This window comes from Alligator mississippiensis, chromosome 7 (genome assembly GCF_030867095.1).
Source record: "Alligator mississippiensis isolate rAllMis1 chromosome 7, rAllMis1, whole genome shotgun sequence".
Taxonomy (NCBI): Eukaryota; Metazoa; Chordata; order Crocodylia; family Alligatoridae; genus Alligator; species Alligator mississippiensis.
Genome location: NC_081830.1, coordinates 41,493,603 through 41,514,047, shown reverse-complemented (window position 1 = coordinate 41,514,047; position 20,445 = coordinate 41,493,603). Strand labels below are relative to the sequence as shown.

The following is a 20,445-nucleotide window of genomic DNA, read 5'->3' as shown; positions in this document are numbered from 1 at the left end:
TCAGGTAGGTTTTGGATTAAAACACCTCTCTTTAAGTACAGCAGTGAACATTAATAACTGCTGGTTGTTTGTTAGCCATGGGGGATTCTTCTTTAATCTAAACTCCCTTGCAGCAGTGTTACTTCAAAAAGGGACTCTGTACAATTGGCATCATGATTCTCTGTATATATCACTTCTCTGTGATTTAAGATTAGATAAAAAGATGAAGAGTAAGAGAAGAGGTGGGGTCCTAGCTGCCAGTCCTGCAAACTTACCCCAGAATGGGCAAATTCACTTGGCAAATGTGTTGCATCTTGCACAGACCAAATATTGTCTTCTGTTGCACCCCTGCACAGGCACTGTCTTCACTTGGGTTTTACAATGTAACTGAAGGCAGAACTGAGCCCCGTAGCTGGCACCTAGTAAACAAGTCTGTTGGTGCATAAGGCAAACAAGAAATCAGCTCAACACTTTTAACTGCTCTAGCCTTGGTTTTCAGGGGCAAACAGAAGCAAAAGTAAGTTAAATCTGATTTTAAACAGATTTGTCTGAGAATACCACAAGGAAATCACTGTTGCTATAACTGCCTGTTGAATGCTCCCTGTCACCACTCCCCCACCTCCTCAACAGCAGAAAGACAATGAGTGTGAACTGTAAATCTAGTCAATGTGCATGGATACAGCTAATAATCTTAATGAACTTGGTTCCTGGTAACTAGTAAGGGAATAATACATCTCTCCAACAGGGGCATAAAAAGGGGTTTAATCTCAAACATCTTGGAGCCATTGGCAATGCCATCCTTTTGTTTCTATTGGTTCTGGTACCCCTAGTGATTTTGGGGTGGGGTTATGAACCTGTTCCACTCACAAAGTGGGGAGCATACAGGTAAATAATTACAGCAGGTCTTGAAAAGCTGGCTTGGCTGCACTCAATCTCTGACATACTGAGGCTGAGGTGAGTCACTGCAGTTTAGCATTGATTTAAAAAAAAGAGTAAAACTTTTGATGAAAGGCATTTTCAGTGACTTGTATTTGAGCAAGGCCTTGTGCATGAGATTTCTGTCTTGTCTGCACTGACTTGTGCTGGTGGATGCCTTACGCAGTTATGATGTAAAATGTGTTGATCACCCATATACCAAAAGGTCTGTTGCAAAAATCCCTTCTCAGTATCCAGATCAAAAGTATATTTACAAGACAGTCCGTATGGGCTTGTGCAGGTAGCATATTCAGCCAAAGCACTGCCCTTTCCCTTCTGTAGTCCCAGTTTAAAATTTAAGTTTTAAAGATACCAGTAAAGATGAGTTTTTTTGGTCTCTGCTCTGAGTGGATTTTGCAGCTAATGCTGTCTGGAAACAAAATAAGCAGATGGACTGCATGTCACAAATGAGAGATGCAATACTGGAATTACTGTGTGTTGGAATTGCTCATCTCCTCCCACACAATGCCTGACTTTACCCAGTGATAGTGAATCTCTTATTTTCATGAGCATCGATTCACTCACAAAATGTATTCAGAATACATTGTGTTGCATGTAAAACAAGTATCTTGCTGCACTTTGCAAATTAAAGGAAATCCGTATCTCGATAAAACATTAAAAAAGGAATTCAAGCAGGGATAGATAGCATGCTGTTAACACAGTCAGATTATGAAAGCCCTTTGCGGCTTGAACAAAAGCACTGACCCGATACATAATAATCCAAAAGCTCACATATATTGAAAGAAGAGATGAAGCATGTAAAGCCTTGAATGTGTGAACCCAGATCTAGAATCTGGGCATTACGAGCATATAAATAAATGCTTAAATCTGTAGCTAATCTAAATAATTCAAATTAAAACATGAACATTAAAATTGAATTTAATTGCTTCATACATTGGCTGTTTTCATACTGCAGAATATGACTATCTGGAGTTAATTGTTTAAAAGCAGCTGGAGCCTAGGTATTACTATAATCATACCAGCTCCAGGAGACAAAATCAGATACATTATACAGAACCTTCAGAAAATGTTATTTTGGGTTGATTAGATAAGGGAAATAGGATAGAACTGAGCCCTATGTATTTTAGCTAATGGATACAATTACATCATCAAAAAACCCATGCTAGGGAGTGGTGGAGTGAAGGGTGGCACACTCAGGACACACAATATACCCGAAAGTGAACGCAACACAGCTGCCTTATTTGGTACTGGGAAAATATTAATAAGCCTGCCAGAGATGGATCTTACTGGAACACATCCAATGCAGCTCAAAGTAGCCAAATTACACCCATATCAGAGCATGCCATACTTCACTGCAGGGCACCTTTGTGTGGTCCTTGGATGACACAGACATGCTCTTGGGGAAATTTTACCACGAAGCTCTGAAAACCCAGTATTGGTTTTGAACAATATATTTTAAAATTTTAGTGTTGAATTGTTGCCAGGTACTTTTACCAAATCTGTAACCAAGACTGTCCCTCTAGGTGTCTGTTGCTATTTAAAAGATGTCATAAATTATGCTTAATAGTAGATTTAAAAGGAAAACTCCTTCCCCTTACCTGTTGCTGAGTAGTTTTTGATGTGCTTGTCCCTGTGTGCCTTCTGCTGTGGGGTGCACGTGCATTGGAAACCAGAGCCACTGCCAGCAATGTCCATTTAGTCTATGCATGCTATTCTGGTGTACTGAATTGTGGGTTACTAGGACAGTGAGGAATCAACTGCTGTGCTGTTTCCTTCTCAGTATGGTCTGAGATGGAGCACCACTGTCCACACTGAGTACAGACTGCTTTTATCTAATTTGTGAATGTAATTTAAATTTAAACTTTTTAGCACAGTTGTATAGTACATTTGGGAGTTTGAGGAAGGTTTCTTATATTAGTTGCTCCTTTTCTCTTTGCTGCCTGGATCCACCACTCTTCTTTACTCTCAGCCAAAATTTAAGTCTCCAGAATTCAAGAACTAGCAGCAATCCTTCCTGCTAACTGACCACCACAATACTTGTCTTTGGTGGCTAGGGTGGAAGTGAGCTCCTTAAAGTGCAGTATCCTCAAATCTTTCTCTCAAAGAGTCAAGGAATCTAGGGCTGTGCCCCTTGGAATATTTCTTGTGGACAAGCCTGCAAGGCCTGAATCTGTTTCAGGTCCTTCTGGCTTCCTCATGCAGCAGGCTCAGGAATCTAAGAGCCTTCCCTCAGCTTTGACCTAGGGACTTTAGATCTTTCTCTTAAGGGTAGAATTATCTTAGATCATCTTCTAGGAGGGAAGATGAAGAACAGGAAAAGCAACTGAGAGGGGAGAAAAGGCTTAAATTACCTTTAAAATTCTTGAAGAAGAGATGAGCTTCTGTGTTCTGCTATAAGTGCCAGGAGACCCTTTATCCTGGTAAGGGACCCAAAGTATTTATGCTCCAGTAACTGAAGCACAGATCTGTGTACCTTAATACAAAAGAGATCAAGCTGGGGCCCTCTTTATCTTCTGTGAGAACAGTGTAGAGCGAAAGTTTGATATTGGCTCCTTCCATACACTGATGTGCTACCACACATCCTTTGGCACTGACGAGAGAAAAACCTTCTGTCTCTCCCTTCTTTAGTTCAGACATAAAGTATGGTTCTCTTAACAAGTCCTAGTCAGTCCCATTCTCCATCATTAACAGGGGTGTGTCTATTATAATGTGGCCTACAAGTCTTAAATGTACACAGAGACAAGCTATAGAAGAAGAAAGAAAGATTACTTACCAGTTCAGTTTCTGGATTCCTTCAAGATGTTTTGTCTCTTTGACTAACCATCCTCTTACCTTCTGCTTCTGATTTGTATGTGTGTATATATTTGGTAGACAAGGAACTGGAAGACATTGGTCCCACAGTGCTTTTCATACCCACTGTTTGGTTTAATGAGGACAGCTAGGGTGCATGTGCAGACTGAAGTGGACAGTGGTGGTAAAACTTCCTGTCTGAGTGCACGGAGCTCATGCATAACCACAGTGCAACGTGCACTGGGACAACACATCTTTGAAAAACTGAAGTTACTGAGTGGATAAGTAACTTTTCTTTTGTGTTTAAAGGCAGATCATCATCATCAACAACAACAAAAACCTTCCCAATGCCCCACAAAATAGTCAACATGCTCCAACTCATTTGTAGGGCACAGAGATTTGTGCTGAAAGGAGCAATACAGAACAAGCATGTTCTGCAAAACTGACAGTTTGCCCTTGGGCCAATGTTTTGCATTAGATGGGGCCCTACAGTGACTCTAATTAATCTGATTTTTTGTGACATGCTTTTACTTATGTAATTGTGCTATCCAACAGGCAGTAACAAACTGATACATCCTATACTTGAAGTCCCATACTTTTTCCCATACCTTTTCCTTCCTGTTTCCCAGTCTTTCCCTGACACAGTGAGGCTTAGGGGCTATTTATTAGAAGCATTATTCCTCTCTCTCCACATTTCCCTTAGCCCTAGTATGGATGTGTAACACAGCTGGACTGTATTATAATTTGCCATTTGCAAACTAGAACTAAACTAGGACAGCATGATGTGTATAGGGACTCAGTTTAAGACCAATGAAAATGCCTCATTTGGTTTTTCAAATGAACTAGGCTGCAGCACTTCCCAAACTTTGACAGATTGCTCACCACCACTTAAAGTTACAACGTTAAGTACCACCAGCAAATTTTTCAGTTCAACCTTAAGTACCACCAGCAAATTTTTGTCATATAAAGTAAATGTAATGAATCTTAACGTGTACCACTGACAGGTTGTCTGCATATCCCTGGCGGTACGCATACCACAGGTTGGGAACCGCTGAACTAGGGTATAATGGGAGGTAGTATTGCTCAGGAAATAAATCTCCTTGACATGGAAGATGCACTCTGGCACCTTAACTTAGCTCACTTTCGGTATCATCAAACTTCATGTTGCTGCTGTTTGGATTAGTAGTTAAATACCTTCCAACTTCCCTGCTGTTAAGTGGCTCTTGTATAAAAGTGGGTATTTTGTGCAGCACTGCAGCAGCATGTTGAAAGAGAATGGGAGTGAAGCCCATAGCTATCCATATCTTCTCTCCAAGCTCCCCAGCTTCTCAGCTGAATGTCAGGCAAATAGCATGGATAACATTTAATGCAACACCAGAAAGCATTGGCCTCAGTATGTCAGACCTTCAGGCATCCAGGAGCTTAACATCACCTTTCATAATGAAGGGACAGTGGGAATAAAAACAGACAGGCAAGTTTGACTGTTATTCCATTTATAAAGGCATCGTCTCTCCTTCCAAGCAATATCACAGGGTTGTACTGACTTAAGTTCTAGTCGTGACTCTGGTATAAAACACTCCAGACTAGATGGTAATTGGCCTTGTACTAGTGCACTAGGGTGAGTGAAGACGATGCACTAGGGTGAGTGAAGACGATGGTTCACTTTTTCTGCTAGCTTTGGTTCAGGGAGTGGAATTGCTGCATTATTCTAGGAGAAGGCAACCCAGGTACAGTTCAGTGCAGAGAGGACCATGCATTGCATCACATAAAGGATGGCTAGCTGCGATGCGGTACCTCAGTACCTGTCAGTTGGTCAGGAGTCTGCCACTGGCTTCCTTCCCAGTCTGTGAGCTGTGGCTTACTGCCAGTCTTTCCTATGGCATATTGGGCATGTTAAATGCCTTCTAAAATCCCTGTTCTTAAGTGGCTCTTGTATAAAAACAGTATTTCTGGGCAGCAGCATGTTGAAGAGCCTACATCAGTAATAATTGGACCGTAGTTTAAAATGAGAAGATTGGTAGGTCCAGAATGATATTGGCCATTTTTCCAATTAACTTGATTTGTCACAGCCATCAAATTGCCCCTTATTGATTGTCGTTTTTATGTCACAGTATTTTTCCTTCTTTATCTTATTTATGGGAACAGATGTCAGTTTCAAGTTTCTGATGGGTTATTAAAAACAAGGAAGGTGATTAAAATATGCAATGCCGGTCTGACTCTAAGGTTCCTCTCCGAGGAGAAGGGGGAGGGCGAGTCTTGCACAGCTCCAGTGAAGGATGATCCCTCCCAAATGATTTTGGGCCCTGTCACCGGAGCATTGTAGTCAGCTGTTCAACATGATAAAAAACCTCCTGTGTTTTCACCTGCTGCTTATAAAACAGGATCCTAAACAGCAAAGTCAAACACCACCTGAAAAAAGGTCCTGTGAGAAATGGGTTCCCCATCGAAAAAAGAAACCTCCTCAGACACTGCCATCCCCACGCCCATTCTCAAGCATTGAAAACAAAAGCTGGAGACTCCCTCTCCTCACTTTGGATGGAAAAGCCAAGGAAACTTCACAGAGGAGGCGGCCCAAACCCCTGTACAAGCATTTCAGCTTCGATGACATTTGGATGGAAAGGAACCGGAAAAGGAAACTCGAGAAGGAGCCACAGAGGGAAATCCAATGGAGTAACCTCCCTGAGGACCAAGTAAAAGTAAGAAATTGGACATCATCCTCTTCTCTGGCTCTGTCTTCCTCTTTCCACTCCAGCTGATTCTTTCTTCTGTCATCTTCTCTCTTCAGGCTACATCTTGCACCAGTTTCTTCTGCTGTCCTCTGTGGCTAATAGTCTGTATGTAACACTAAATACACCAGCACAGTGACTGTCTTGAAAGAAGGTGGCTTGCTTTGCTGCTGTAATGGAGCAGCATCTATGCTGTCACGCGTTCTGCTGTGGGGAGTCAAGGTAGCAAATTGTTTTCTTGATGGAAGGGACAATAGAAAGTTGAGGAACAAAATGGTCTGTTCATGTCGATAAAAAATGTGCTGATGAAATCTCTAATTAATGCTATGTTTACTTCTTGGGCATTGCTGCAATGAAGAAAACCATTCCCTTCTTCCTTACTTTTGAGCCAATTCTTCCCTTCTTACTCAGGCAAAACTCTCAAAAGGAAGAAGCTTGACAGATGCCTGTTGGTATGAAAACCTCACTGGCCTACTAGCCAGTGGAGGGTTATCTTTTAAGAACTGGGTTATTCTTATGCAATCATGCAAATTGCACACTGGATTGCTTGATGCATGGCCAAGTTTCCCACTCCCTTTAGTGAGAGCCAAAATTAGAATTTGTCCTATAAAGAGTGCTTAACAGTACAGAGGAAGATAGGGTTGGGGATATCAGAGGGGAGACAGCTCTGTGCAACTTGCTGTTAATAAAATCAAAAAGCTGTTCAATTAGTTTTGGAAGCAAGAGGTAGGTTTTCAAATAAAAATTCTTTTTCCGTTTTATGTATTGGTCAGTTGTCTGCATTTATGTTCTTTTCTCAATGTGGTGAGAATGTGTCTGGTTATCATTGTTTAAAGTGACGGTGGTTGAGGAGAAGAGGCCCTGATCATGCAAAGCTCATGCCTAACTATGTATGTGAGAACTTCTGCTGAAGGCAGCAAGACCATTCTCATGCTGAACTTTGGGGCATCCATCAGCATTTGCAGGGTTGGGGCGTTAGATCAAGATAAGGCCTATTCTGAAGTAGTTAAAATCTAATTCAACAAGACAGATTGTCTCCAAAGATGTACTTTTGAAAAATTATCCACCATTGTCTACTCAAAAGTTCTGTACACATGATTTCACACCATGCCAAAATATTATATAAATTGTTGGAGTGTCAATAACAAATGCTGGACCTGATCCTTCCATGTGCTACAATCCCTCAGCACTCTGAGGGCATTCAGCACCTTAAAGGCTGATGCCAGTTGTTTCCAGGGTCCTGCTGACAATGACTGATGCTACTGAAACGGCTGAAGTAAGCAATCATTATTTTCAGTATTGTTCAAAACTCCAGGGAAACTATTGATGTTTCAAGACACAAATTGAGCCAAAGATAAGAGATTCTTTTCAAGACTGATTTATAAGCCCTCAGAAACAAAATCCAGTAAATTGTGTTAAAAATAATAATCATTACTTGACAAGTTGAGTGGTGATGGAAATCTAATGCTACAGTGCATGTTCACTGTCATCTAGATCATTAACATTTGTGGAAAGGATGACCAATTATCTCTTCAGCTTTTATTTTTCTCATTCTTTAATTAGGCCCAAACACTCTTTATTTTACTGATCTTCTGGGTAGGCTAATCTGCTCCTTGCTACCAATAAATGCTGTCTCCTTTAAACCTCTCTGCAGTTTGTCTGATACTGAATAACTTTAACCTGTGATTGGCTGTGTAAGAGTAATGGCTACACTTGCTCCCACTGAGATACCGTCACTAAACTTCCCATGCCTTGAGGACTCCTTATCTCTATTAGGAGAAAACCACTTTTTTATCCTGTCCTACTTTTTGAGGCAGGGAAGAGCGGCAGGGGAACAGGTTTTTGATTCCAGATATATGGCAGCATGTAGATGGTTCTGACTGCATCAAACTGGTTTGCAGAATGGGCCAGTGTGTACAATGAGCTATCGGGAATTCTTGTCATCACTAGTCCAAATGCAGTTACAATGCTGAGATCCTTGGACCAGTTAGGCTGATGAAAAATGTAAACTGTATTTTCCTTTAATATCCTGTATATAATTAGGTTCCATGACATGTGTTGTTTACTGATGACAGTAATTGCTGGCTCAGAGGTATCCCCTTCCTATACTGTTCACTGCTCTCCTCAAACATTGATTTCCTCTGTTTGCTATTGGCTTTGGACTCTATCATATATTTAAAAATAATACAACAGTTTTCTTCAGCAGTGTTGCAAATCATTGTGGTAGCACTATCAAAAGCTGCAGTTGGGACTGTTACAGTCGAATACTGTAGTCGTTTTATAAAGAGAAGTAATAACAAAAAAGTCTTGAGAAATGCTTATTTTTTTTTGTGATTCTGTGATTGAAACCAGATAATGCAACTGAATGGGATTTTGAGATACAAGTTGTAAGTCTGATGTTTTCTGACACATAGATGCCTTGGGATGTGTGACTTCAGTTCTGATGAGTTGCATTATGTTAAGTCAGTATCAGGTCAGCATATCTGGTGATGTAATGCCGGCATATTGCAGAAGCAACTAATTCAGACAGACGAGGCACAAGAAAAAACACATCCCACATTTTCAGTAGTAATGTTCACTATAATTCTGTGGGCTTCTCTAAACCAACATGGAGATCCAGATGAAAATGCATAGATATTTATTATCAGACAATTAGAAATGGCAAGCAATTAGGATCTATGGTGGGGATGAATACTAAAAAGTATGCCTTTAAAACCAAGTAAAACACCTTAGACACATCAGTCATAAGCAGTTATAAATAATGGCCTTTTTTTGCTTGTGTCCAGTAAACTGAAGATATACTTTGAATGGGAAGAATCTACATAAATCCCTTGAGTCAAAGCTGGACTCAGCTGTTCCTGACAGTGTCCCTGACAAAGCTGTACTCATCTGGACTCTGCTGTCCCTTGCAATGTAATGCTGCCAGTAACAAACTGAGCATCTTCTGATCTCACACTTTAAAGTGTTAACATTTAGCCAGTTGCAGTTAACCTTTGAAGTAAAATCCCCTGAAGAAGAATCAGATAAATTCATGTCATTGTTGGTGACTTTGATTTTGCCCATTCACAGACTTGCATTCATTCACATAGTGGAGGGACCAACTATACAGTTTGGAGCATTTAGACAGTTAATTATTTTGACGCGACCACGCATTCAGAAGACTAAAGCAATATCAGTGTCTACTAAACTGTTCTCTGTATTTTATTTTTTTCTTTTGGGCTGGGAAGTAACACAGCTTTGAATTGCTTCAGTCTATTACCAGAATTACTTTGGAAGACTTGTTCAAGTTAGCAACATACATTTCTACTCTCTCTTTCTTCTCTCCTCCTCACTTCCAAGTTAAATCTTAACTTGATTTTGGCTGCAGTTAAACATGCAATATTAGGTAGACCTGGTAGAGTGATAGAATCAGGGTCATAGAAAATTAGGGCTGGAAGGGACCTCAGAAAATCATCCAGTCCAACCACCTGCTCAAAGCAGGACCATTCCCAACTAGATCATCCCAGCCAAGGCTTTGTCCACCTGGGTCTTAAAAACCTCTAAGGATAGAGATTCCACCACCTCTCTGGGTAAACTGTTCCAGTGCTTTACTACCCTCTACTAGTAAGAAAGTTTTTCCTCCTATCTAACTTACTTCCTTTGCTGAAACTTGAGACCACTGCTTCTTATTCTGTCATCTGCCACCACTGAGAACAGTCTAGCTCCATCCTCTTTCGAGCTGCCCTTTAGGTACTTGAAGGGTGCTATTAAATCTCCCCTCAGTCTTTTTTTCTCCAGACTAAATAAAAGCCCAGTTCCCTCAGCCTCTCTTCAGAAGTCATGTGCTCCAACCCCCTAACCATTTTCATTGCCCTGTGCTGGACTTTCTTGAATTTGTCCACATCTTTTCTGTAGTGGGGGGCCTCAAAACTGGACACAGTACTCCAGATGTAGCTTCACCATTGCTGAATAAAGGGAAATAATCACTTTCCTTGATCTGCTGGCAACACTCTTACTAATGCAGCCCAGTCTCCTAGATTTATTCAAGCAGTTTTTTCTTATGAGAGACAGTCCAAACCTGTGGAATGAAGAAACCCCAGTGACAGTTCAAATTTTAATCGTAAAAACTGTTAACATTGACAGGACAATTGAAGGATATGTAATGTCCCATTATATTACTGGCCAGTTAAAATCTATACATAGAAGAAAAGGAAACCTACTGTAACATAATAAATCCATGGTACAGTATGTGTATGCACACATGCAGAGACAAATCTTCCTCTCTGTTACACCAGTGCAATCCCACTAACTTTTGGTGGAGCTTCGTCAGTGTCACTGGGGGAAAAAACTATCTGAGTTTTAAAAAATGTCAAGAGTAGAAACAGATGAAACAATTATACTGATTTAAGAAGGTGATGAGGATTTTCTGTGTTTCAAGCTGATAACTGTTTCATGTACCCCTCTGTATCCTGTAATCAGTGAAAGCTAAGTCTCACTAATTTAGCTGCCGTTTCATTTCAGGGTAAGCTGATTCAGTTCAGCGTCCCTTCAATGTGGATAGAAGCAGGCTTACTAAACAGATCAGCAGGTGCATGCTTACCAGAGATCCTGGTTTTCCCTCATATAAAATCATAAATTCTCTCATAAACCCCCCAAAATCCGTGATTCAAATTAAAGGCTCCCCACAGCCCCACTGGCCCTGCTCGTGCCTTTCACTCCCTCCCCCCCACCCCAGCCTTCCTGGTGCCCCTCACCCCTCACCAGTCCCTGGTTCCCCAGCCCTTCAGGAGAAGTCTCCCAGCTGCCAGGGCTATGGACCTGGGTCCATATCCCCCTGCTCCCACTCCCCCTTGCTTCCTGCTGCGGGGGGGGGGAAGCGCTGGGGGGGCCCATGCCCCCCAGATCTGTGCATGGGGCAGGCACGGGCTGTGGGCTCCCTTCCTGGTGCCCTGCCCAGGGACCTCTGCAGCCTAGCGGGCATGACCTGAAATGGCAGGGAAGAGTGGAGCAGCTCGGAGATGCTGCTCGCCACTGTGAGCTCCACACTGCCCTGGCAACGCACCCCATGTGCGTGCCGTGCCGTTGCTTTGAGAGGTGCAGCCTCACACTGCTGCTCTCACTGCAGGCCCGCACATAGGTGAAGCTTGCAGCGGTGAGCAGCTTCTCTGCATGGCGCCACTGCTTCCTGCTGCGCCGGGTTGCGCCCACTGGGCTGCGGAGGCCCCGGGGGAGGATAGCAGGGTGAAACTCACAGCAACAAACAGCTTCTCCCTGTGGCTCTGCTCTTCCCTGCTGTCCTGCTTCCCTCCCCACGTGGAGTGCCCACCTGGCCAGCGGCACATGGACCGGGAGTGGCATGCTATTAGCCTGAGTGGGCTCCACGCTTCCCTTTGCAGCTTCCCTGGAGGGCTGATAGCACTCTCCTCCTGGTCCATGTGCTGCCGGCCAGGCAGGCACTCCATTTGGGGCTGCCCCCAACATCTCCCTGTTCCCTCAGCCCCCAGCCACACACCTATGCCCTGCCCCCCACTTGACCTGCTGGCTCTTTCCACATCCCTGGCAGTCACCCATACCCACACCTACCACCCAGGGGCCTCTTCCAGCCCTGCCGGTGCCCCCCAGCCATAACCCACAACCTTCCAGCCCTGCCTGAGGGAACCCCCAGCCCTCTGCAAGCCCCACTTATCTTAGGCTCCAGGAAAAAAGAGTGAGCCTGAGCCAAGCCTTGGCTGAGTGAAACCCTCAGGCCCTGCCTGCCCTTTCCCCTTCTCCCTCCCCCTCGGGGCAGGGCTGGGGGTTTCCCACCCTTTTTGCAATTAGCTCTTGCAGGCGGGAACTCTGCCAGTCTACAGAGCTCTTTGCAAAAGCGGGAAATCCACGGGTATCTCTGCTAAAAGGGAAATCTGTTTTTTTTCTGGTGAAGGCAGGAAATCCGTGGTTTCCTTTGTTTTTCTGTGGGAAACTGAAAACCCGGATCCCCGATGCTCACAAACGATAAGCCCATTTTTTCTTTTTAAATTGGTATAGTTGTTTTGTTTGTCCACAGCAAAAAACATGCCATTCCCCATCCTAAAGAGGACACATCTCTCTTAACATAAAGAGGTTACCTTCTATTAAGATCTGTAATTACAGCATACTGGATCTGGTCTGGGGAGATAACCAAGGTACTTTGGATTAGAGTTTTGATGAGGTACGATCCCCCCTCCTTTTTTGTACACCTTAAGAAAGAAAAGACAGGAAAGTAGAAACATTCTTCTCCCAGACCTAGAACTCCGAGGAGGCAGGGTATGCTGTGCTTGTGGGCATAGAAATAGCCAAAGCTGAAACCTCTTTTACAATTTACCAGCGGGCAGCCAGAAATTCTCTTGTCGCGGTAGTGAGACTGCATCATATATCAACACATTTCTTAGTTTCAAGAGAAGAATAATGCCTTCTTCTGTTCCAGGAAAATAACTTAGACTTCACCCTTGGTATTTTCTGGATGCATTTTTATGCTTTGCCTGTTTTGCCTGGCCGTGTCATTACTGGGAGAGAGTCTGCCCCCGCTGGGGCTTCTTTGTTGTTTTATAGACAAACAGGTGTTGCTTAGGTTAATTTGCACAGGGTTTATGCTATCACTCTGGAGAGAGCAATTTGTGCCAAAACATTGGCTGTGTTCTCCTTATTACAGTACAGTAAACCCTAGGAGCAAGAATTGAATAACATCATTTCAGCTCCCCAAACAGCATATAGGGTGGGTTTGCTTTTCCTTTTAGAAGACTGAGATTATTTTGCTGAGAGACAGCTTTCCTGAAGGAGCCTTTTTGCAGAAGGCAAGTCTGGGTGGCACTTCTGGCTGCTTTACAGGCCGGTGGATGATAATCTCTGAAGCAATGAATAGGCTGTTGATGACAGAGCATAGGTGAATAGAAAGCGGGACAGATCCTGGTTTGAATATTGGACCCAAATACCCCTGACCCTTGCTTGATTGGAGGATAAGGATGTTATATCTGTGGAAAACTTGAAATAAAAGAAGGGAACAGTAATGGTGGTGAGATTATACCCATGAAAGCCAACCTTACTTTTCTTTCAGACTAACTTCTCTTAAGTTTGTAGTCACTAATAGTCTGTGTGGCTGCCAGGCATGAGAAGTGGGGGGTAGATAAGCAACAGTAATAACATGAGATGGGCAGGGGAAAGCAGTAAAAACACATCTGCCTCATGTTTCACCAAGTAGTTCCACACCAAATTTGGATGTCTTTGATCATGTGCAATATTGTTCCTAGCTGTGCCTGATCTGTACTTGTACATTGTTATACCCACCTTTAACATCTCACATGTCATCCCATTCTCTGAAGAGCTAATTGAGAGATGCTTGGTATGCAGCATTCCTATTCTGGAATGGGACAAGAGCTGTTGTTGCTTTTAAGTGGACAGAAAAGTCTTGCTCTTGAAGGATATTTCCCTGTCCTGATGGTTCAAATAGCTTGCCCTATCTCTTGATAACTGCCAATGCTGTTTCACACTTAATTCAAGACAGTTCACAGCAGTAGCATTAGGCTGTTTCTTTCTTATCTTTGCAGACCGCCTGATGACCTATTGTGGAACCTTAGGCTTCCACAGAACACAGTTTGAAAACCACTGTCCTATAGCCTACCATAGGGAAAAGCAGGGGAGATGAGGGAACTGCCAATCACCTGCCACTGTAATTACAGGGAAGTAGTTGGTTAAGATGTGCTCAGAAGACCCTAAAAAAAGAAACGTGCCCACACACTATAGAGGACAGTAAAATCCCTATTTCCACTGCTGAGTTCACACTAGTTCCTGTTCCAAGCCAGCAGATGAAGTGGGCCAGATATATCTTGTTATGGCAAAATTGACTAAAAAAATATGGTTGGGATGTAATAGTCAAAACCCAAACACATTAATTTTCATTTCAGATTTTTAGGGGGGTTTTTTCCCCACAAGTGAAAAGTGCCTTTTTCTTTTGTGAATATCCTCCTATTTTTGTCCATGAGAGAGTTTTGTTTTCCCTCCCACTGGTGAAATGATCCATACTCAAGACTTACTGAGCAACAATTTAATGGAAAGAATGAGTCCATGTTTTATAATTGTCTACCTGGTATGTAATTTTCCAAAGAAATGTATTGTGTTTTCCTGCCCCCACAGAGTGTGCTTCAAGGAAGGGAAATAACTTAATACGTCTCTATAGCAAAACAGATGCAAGTTGAGGATGATAATAGTACCTATGAACATGCTGTCTATGCATGTGCCAGGAGTTATGGCTCTTATAACCTCTTCTTCCATCCCCTTACCTTGAAGCTTTGCTCTCTTCATCACTATCTGAGAGAAAAGCCTTATTTTGATAGGATAGGCTGGCCCCTCCCCTACCCCCTGTCCTAAAGAATCTGATTATGCAGACACTTACTTTGGGATAACGCTAACAAGCATTACAGCTGGAAAGAAACATTTCAGGATGAAACCATTAATTTGTACTCGAAGGCATCTAAGCATAATATCTATCTCCTGTGTTTTCCTTTTCTCTTGCAGGCTAGAATGAGTTTGGCCATCGCTTCTGCTGTTGCCTTTGACATTCTTCCCCTTAAGTTGCATCCATTTTCGCAGAGCACCCCGACAGGCTTAGATTGCGTGGGCTGGAAACGACGCATCTCATTTCCTGGTGTGTACTCAGCTTCTTACTATGACACCTGTTGTGTGAGAATTTGTTTCTCTCTTCTACAGTATGGAGTATGCATAGCAATAGCATCCCGCTCTGCTCTATAAATAGTAACAAATGCAATATATAGTATAATTTTACTCATAGGATATTAAAGCATTTTCTGAAAGGGGCTGTTTTATAGCTGGAGGAGGTGGCACTCAGGCAGGTGTGGTGGTTCGCCTAGTGTCACGTTGTCATGCCTATTCTACAGCAGCATTGTGTCCTGTCCATCTTGCTTCTGCTAGCACACTCCAAACCTAGAAATGTGCCAGTGAGGCTTCCTGGGACATCCTTCATGGTTATTCAAGCATGCCAGGGACAGGCCTTCAGAGCAGTTACAGGATGTTCTGGAGTAACCTCACAGGCGCATTGCAGAGTTTGGAGTCTGGCTGGTGGCAGGTAGGTAGGGTAGGCTTGCAAACACCCAGGCTGAGACATACTGCTGCTGTGCTGCAGATAGATGCAATAGAGCCCAGATCTCCTGGCTCAGAGTTCCTTTCGTTCCCCACTAGACCATATTACTCCTCTGCCCCCTTCTTCATTTCCTTTAGATATAAGGGCTTAGTACAGGTTAAACTCTCAAAGGCTCTAACATTGCATGCAGTGTAAGACCCCCAATAAAGGGAGAAGAGTTTACAATGGTCTCAGCTTTTTCCTAGGCCTTATTTATAGCAACACACTAAATTGAGATCCTGTCAGTAGACTGGAAGGATTAAATGCATCCTTAACGCTTAAAAGCTCTTATGAGCAAAAACTACATGGAACGAAATTTCTCACTTCAAGATTTAAGTTCACCATCTGTGTGGACTAAGAAGGAGTTTGTCTGCCATCTACAGATTGGTTGGGTTCATTGTGGAGGCTTTTTATCATGTTTTGGATGTAGGTGGAGGCATTGTACTCAAACAGGTGATCTGATGTGGTATGATAAACCTGCATTTCCCTGCCAGTGTAATCTGAGTGCTCACTTAACTTGCATATGATGAGTACACCTCAGCCCTACTGGGCAGTAACTGGGGTTGAGTATTATGCTTGTAGGTGAAAATGGCATTGCTTATCTATGAGGCCAAACCAGTGGCAGCAGCAAAGCAAGAGTTTTGTTAATTACTGCCACTTCAAAAAGAAGGCAAGGAGGAACCCCAAAAAGCATTAAATGCTGAGATAGCCCTTATTGCTGTAGGACTAAAGTGATTCAAAGTCTCAATTCCCCTGTCAAGTCAGAGAGTGCTCTGATCCCCATTTTACAACTGGGGAATGGAAGCGCTGACACTTGCCAGAAGTCACCCAGGAAGTCTGTAGTAGGACAGCAAGTGGAACCCAGGTTCTAGTCTAGAGCCTTTATCACTGGTCAGTCTGTCCTTTCAAGTTAGAGGCCATACCAGCACTTTGTGTATGTCCAGAACTACAGCCCAAGGACGCTGGAAGTGACTGTTACACTTGGAGACTGATAATCACTGAAATAAACAGGTTGCTTTTGTTCCTTTTTGCCATCAGAAATATCCAAAGCAGCAGAGAAATTCAGAAGATAGGAAGGCTGGGATTCATGCAGCATCTTCAGCATGCAAGCATTCCTTCCTTTACCCTAAACACTGATGAGGCTCTTTGGGTTTATTAGGTTGCATGTGTAAGGAGAGAAACACTGGGATGTACATTTTTGCCTCTTTGTAGCATGGTCCATCCTAATACAAAAGCCTTTGTAGGAGAAATCTACACAGGAGGTGAGGCTGCCACAAGTGTTATTAACTCCAGTGATTCTCTACTGAAAGTTAGGGGAATAGTGTGCAGCTAAGAAGATAACAGATGAGGAGCAGTTTTGTAACTGATAAGTCTTGCTGCTACAGGAAGGAGAACCCCAGGAGGCAGAGGAGGGGAGAGCTCAGCCATGGGCTGGGCAATAATAAACTTGTGCTGTGCTTCCCATATGAATGTGTGTGATTTAGAGACCATGCAGTCTTCTCAAGCTGCAACCTGTATCAGAGGACCCATAGAATCCTCTCTATGGGTTTTCTGTGAGAAGGGCGTATCAGGACAAGATTGGCTTTATTATGACATGATGTTAAGAGACAGAATTCACTTTGTCACCAGTTCATTACAAGCATCCCTTATTGCAGGTGGTGAGAATGTACAATAACTTTGCTGCAACTGATAGAAACAGATTAACAAGAATGTGCTGTAAGACTTCACGTTGGTAGTAGTTCTACTGTCCTGTGGGAACTCCAAATAGCTTAAGAGGATCTCATCTAAGCCACATTTTTGAATTAGGTTCCTGCAGACAAAACAGACTCTCTTGTGAATACTATCTGGAGAGCACTGGGGTAGGTATTGTAAGATTCCTCTAAGTTGCTAATTAAGCATTAAAACTGCTAAATTAGCCTCCGGGGGCAAAAGTCCCTTATACTTGAAAGAAATTATTTTGAAGAAGGATACGTGATGTTTTCATTAAGAATATGCATGAGATCTAGGATGTCTACTTTATTTTCAGTGACTGACACTTTTTAAAATGAAAATGCAAGCTCTACAAATTATTAAACAGTGAAATGTATCTTTGCTAGATTTCTGTGTTGTCCTTAGAACAGCATCTGTACAAACAGTGCTGAACACTCTATCAGATGATTTCAGTGTGGGATGAAGAAAGAACATTTTGAAGATTATCAAAGGCACATTTGACAGTTAAACACCTATTGAAAGGAGTTGGGAACAAAACCTACATGTGCCACTGTAAATATCCCTGATTTCAGCAATATAGTCATCTGGTTAAATTGTATTGAAAATACAGAGGATGACATACATCTGCACTGATTGTCTACCTAAACAGAGTATTCTGAACATTAGACTTAAAAGGGATTTGCTTCAGGGTGGTTCATAAAATTCATATACTGGAGCTGCTGAGTAGTCCTAGAGGTAAGAAGACAAATTATTTATCACAATGTCAACCCCCTGCTTTGCTCTGCCAACAGCTGTTGCTTTGATTGCCTACTTGTGTGCTTTTTCCCCATGAATACCATATGATTTCTCCCATGTTGACCCTTATGCTTGGGAAGTATCCTCCAATTCATCTCACAAAGCAACAGCTTTGAAATCCCGCTTTGGCCAAGATGCCTGCAGCTCACCACTGCTTCCTGGAACTACTGGGTGCATCTACACATGCAATTAATATGACTGATAAACTCCGGTGCAATTTGAACCAGACCAAACTAATCCCGACATCACCATCTACACATGTATTTAAGCAAAGTAATTTACTCTGCCATTGGGTAGTACCTGTGTTTGACAGGACTATCCAATGGCACTTTAAATTACTTTACACTGGCCCAGTTGCTGCACACATGTAGATGGTGACACTTTACTGTGCAGTAAATTTGTCTACTGAGCAGTAAAGCACATGTATAGACATGCCCACTGACATCATTGTAACTCCCTCCACCCTGTTTGGTTTGTTTGGTGGTTGCTTATTGTTTAAAACTAGGACTCTGTGAGCACTCAGAGGCAAGGACCATTTTTGAGTTTATGTCTACAGAGCCCTGAACTATGGAGTTTAAATCTCTGTTTGGGATCCCTGGGCACTGATACAATAGAAATAAATACTAATGTTCTGAGCATAGTTGACTTGAAGAACTCTGACCTCATCATACTCCCACTGGGGAATTGTTTCAATTGAAATAGTTAAAAAAAAAAAGAAAGAAAAAAGCCTTTTTGGGAAAATGGAAAATAAATGTGGGCTGACCAATAGGTGGTGCCCTGGGTGTTTAGATAGTTTCCCACAAAAGGGCCTATTAAACTGCTTCTTAGGGGAAGTGCAAAAGAGTCTGAGATCTACAGTGAATACAACTGAATGTTCAGTGTTGTGGCTTAAACCTAAACTTTAGGAAATTCTCTTGAAGCTTCAGCATGGTAGAATGAAGTGCAACAATAAAACCCTTTTCACATCAGCAAAATAATTCTAGAAGGTATTAATAAAGGGAAGCATTACAGTGATTTTTTCCCCCCCTACTATTACTGTCTCAGTGATCATGTATTCTGAGTACTTTGTGTGAACATGTGCAAGTGTTTGTATGGAATATTTTATGCTGGTTTGATATTTTCTATATCCAGTAAGAAGGCTAGGTAACTCAACTGGGCATTGCTCCAGACATACAATTGAATGTTAAGATCAAGAATGTCCATGAGGCAGTTGTGATATAACAGTATGTGCGTTTCTACTCTTACATGGCTTTGCTTGTGTAATTGCTGCTTTTGTCAAAGCTGTGGGCTGTTTAACAAAATCTAATGTGATGGTTTACCAGATCTTTTTAATATACTTTTAAAGTTTTTCTTGACTGAAGTGATGTCATCTTTGGTATTTATAACTGTTGCATTCATTGTACAAATGAAATGTTACTGAATACCTGTGTGCCAAGACAATAGGTCCCCAGCAATTCTAGTTTGCATCACCAGGTAGGAGATTTGGGAAAAAATCCTGGCTTCACTGCTGTGTATCAACTGCCTGCCACAATTCAAGATACAGCTTTTAATCCATAAAACATTTATGGTTTGGGCTCTGTTTCTGCTTGAGCCTTCTGTGTGTCCTCCCATGGCAGATAAAAGATAAAAACATGGCAGCTTCTCTGAGGCCTGAGAACAAAATTCAGGTTCCCATCTAAACTGAAACCTTCTTTGAGAGCACAGTTTATGGACCTCAGCTGAGACCAATGGCAAAGTGCATTCACTTCCCTGTCAACTGACTCATCTCTCACTCCACTTCCTTATTCCTTTAAGGCTCTAATGTTATCAATTGATCCTTTTCATTGTACCATCTATCTGGCATATGATCAGCAGCACTCTCTTCATGGACCGTGCTCTCCCCGAGCTTTTCTCCTCACCTTTAAGTTTCTGGGGTAACTTAGAGTAATTCACTGCACACAGTTTGTTTCAGTCTTTGGGGTAGTCGGTATAAATTAAGTAACTGAAGTTTGATTGAAATAGCATAAGTATAAGCAGAGCTAGTAATTTTATGAGTGAACGTCCTTATTGGTATAGTCAAGAGTCCTTTTCATCTGTAAAGGGATTATTTGTTTACATAGTGTATGGCTGAGTTGCATCCTGTTTTTCCAACTATGGATGGGCTGTTCATGTTTGGCAACAGCAAATGTGAAGATGTTTGTCAACTGCAAGAAAAAACAATATGAGGGGAAAATATTATGATAGCTCAATAAGAGGATTTCATTATACCTTATACATATTTAGCAGTCCTGTAATTTGCCTAACTTGCAAGATGAGCCATTTATTCATATGATTCTATAATTTTTCTTCTTGAAGGACAAAGTGGATGTTGAGACACATGCTATAGAACACAAGTGGCAG

The 20,445-nt window shown here is 42.2% G+C and overlaps 1 protein-coding gene across 1 annotated transcript in view; it reads left to right on the top strand.

Moving 5' to 3' along the window:
* Nucleotides 1–20,445, top strand: part of ARHGEF4 (Rho guanine nucleotide exchange factor 4) — a 386,988-nt gene that overhangs the window by 193,971 nt on the left and 172,572 nt on the right. The window contains exons 5-6 of the mRNA XM_014599122.3: nucleotides 6,087–6,401; nucleotides 14,940–15,069. Of these exons, the coding sequence (XP_014454608.3) occupies nucleotides 6,087–6,401; nucleotides 14,940–15,069 (445 nt within the window). The remainder of the gene's footprint in view (nucleotides 1–6,086; nucleotides 6,402–14,939; nucleotides 15,070–20,445) is intronic.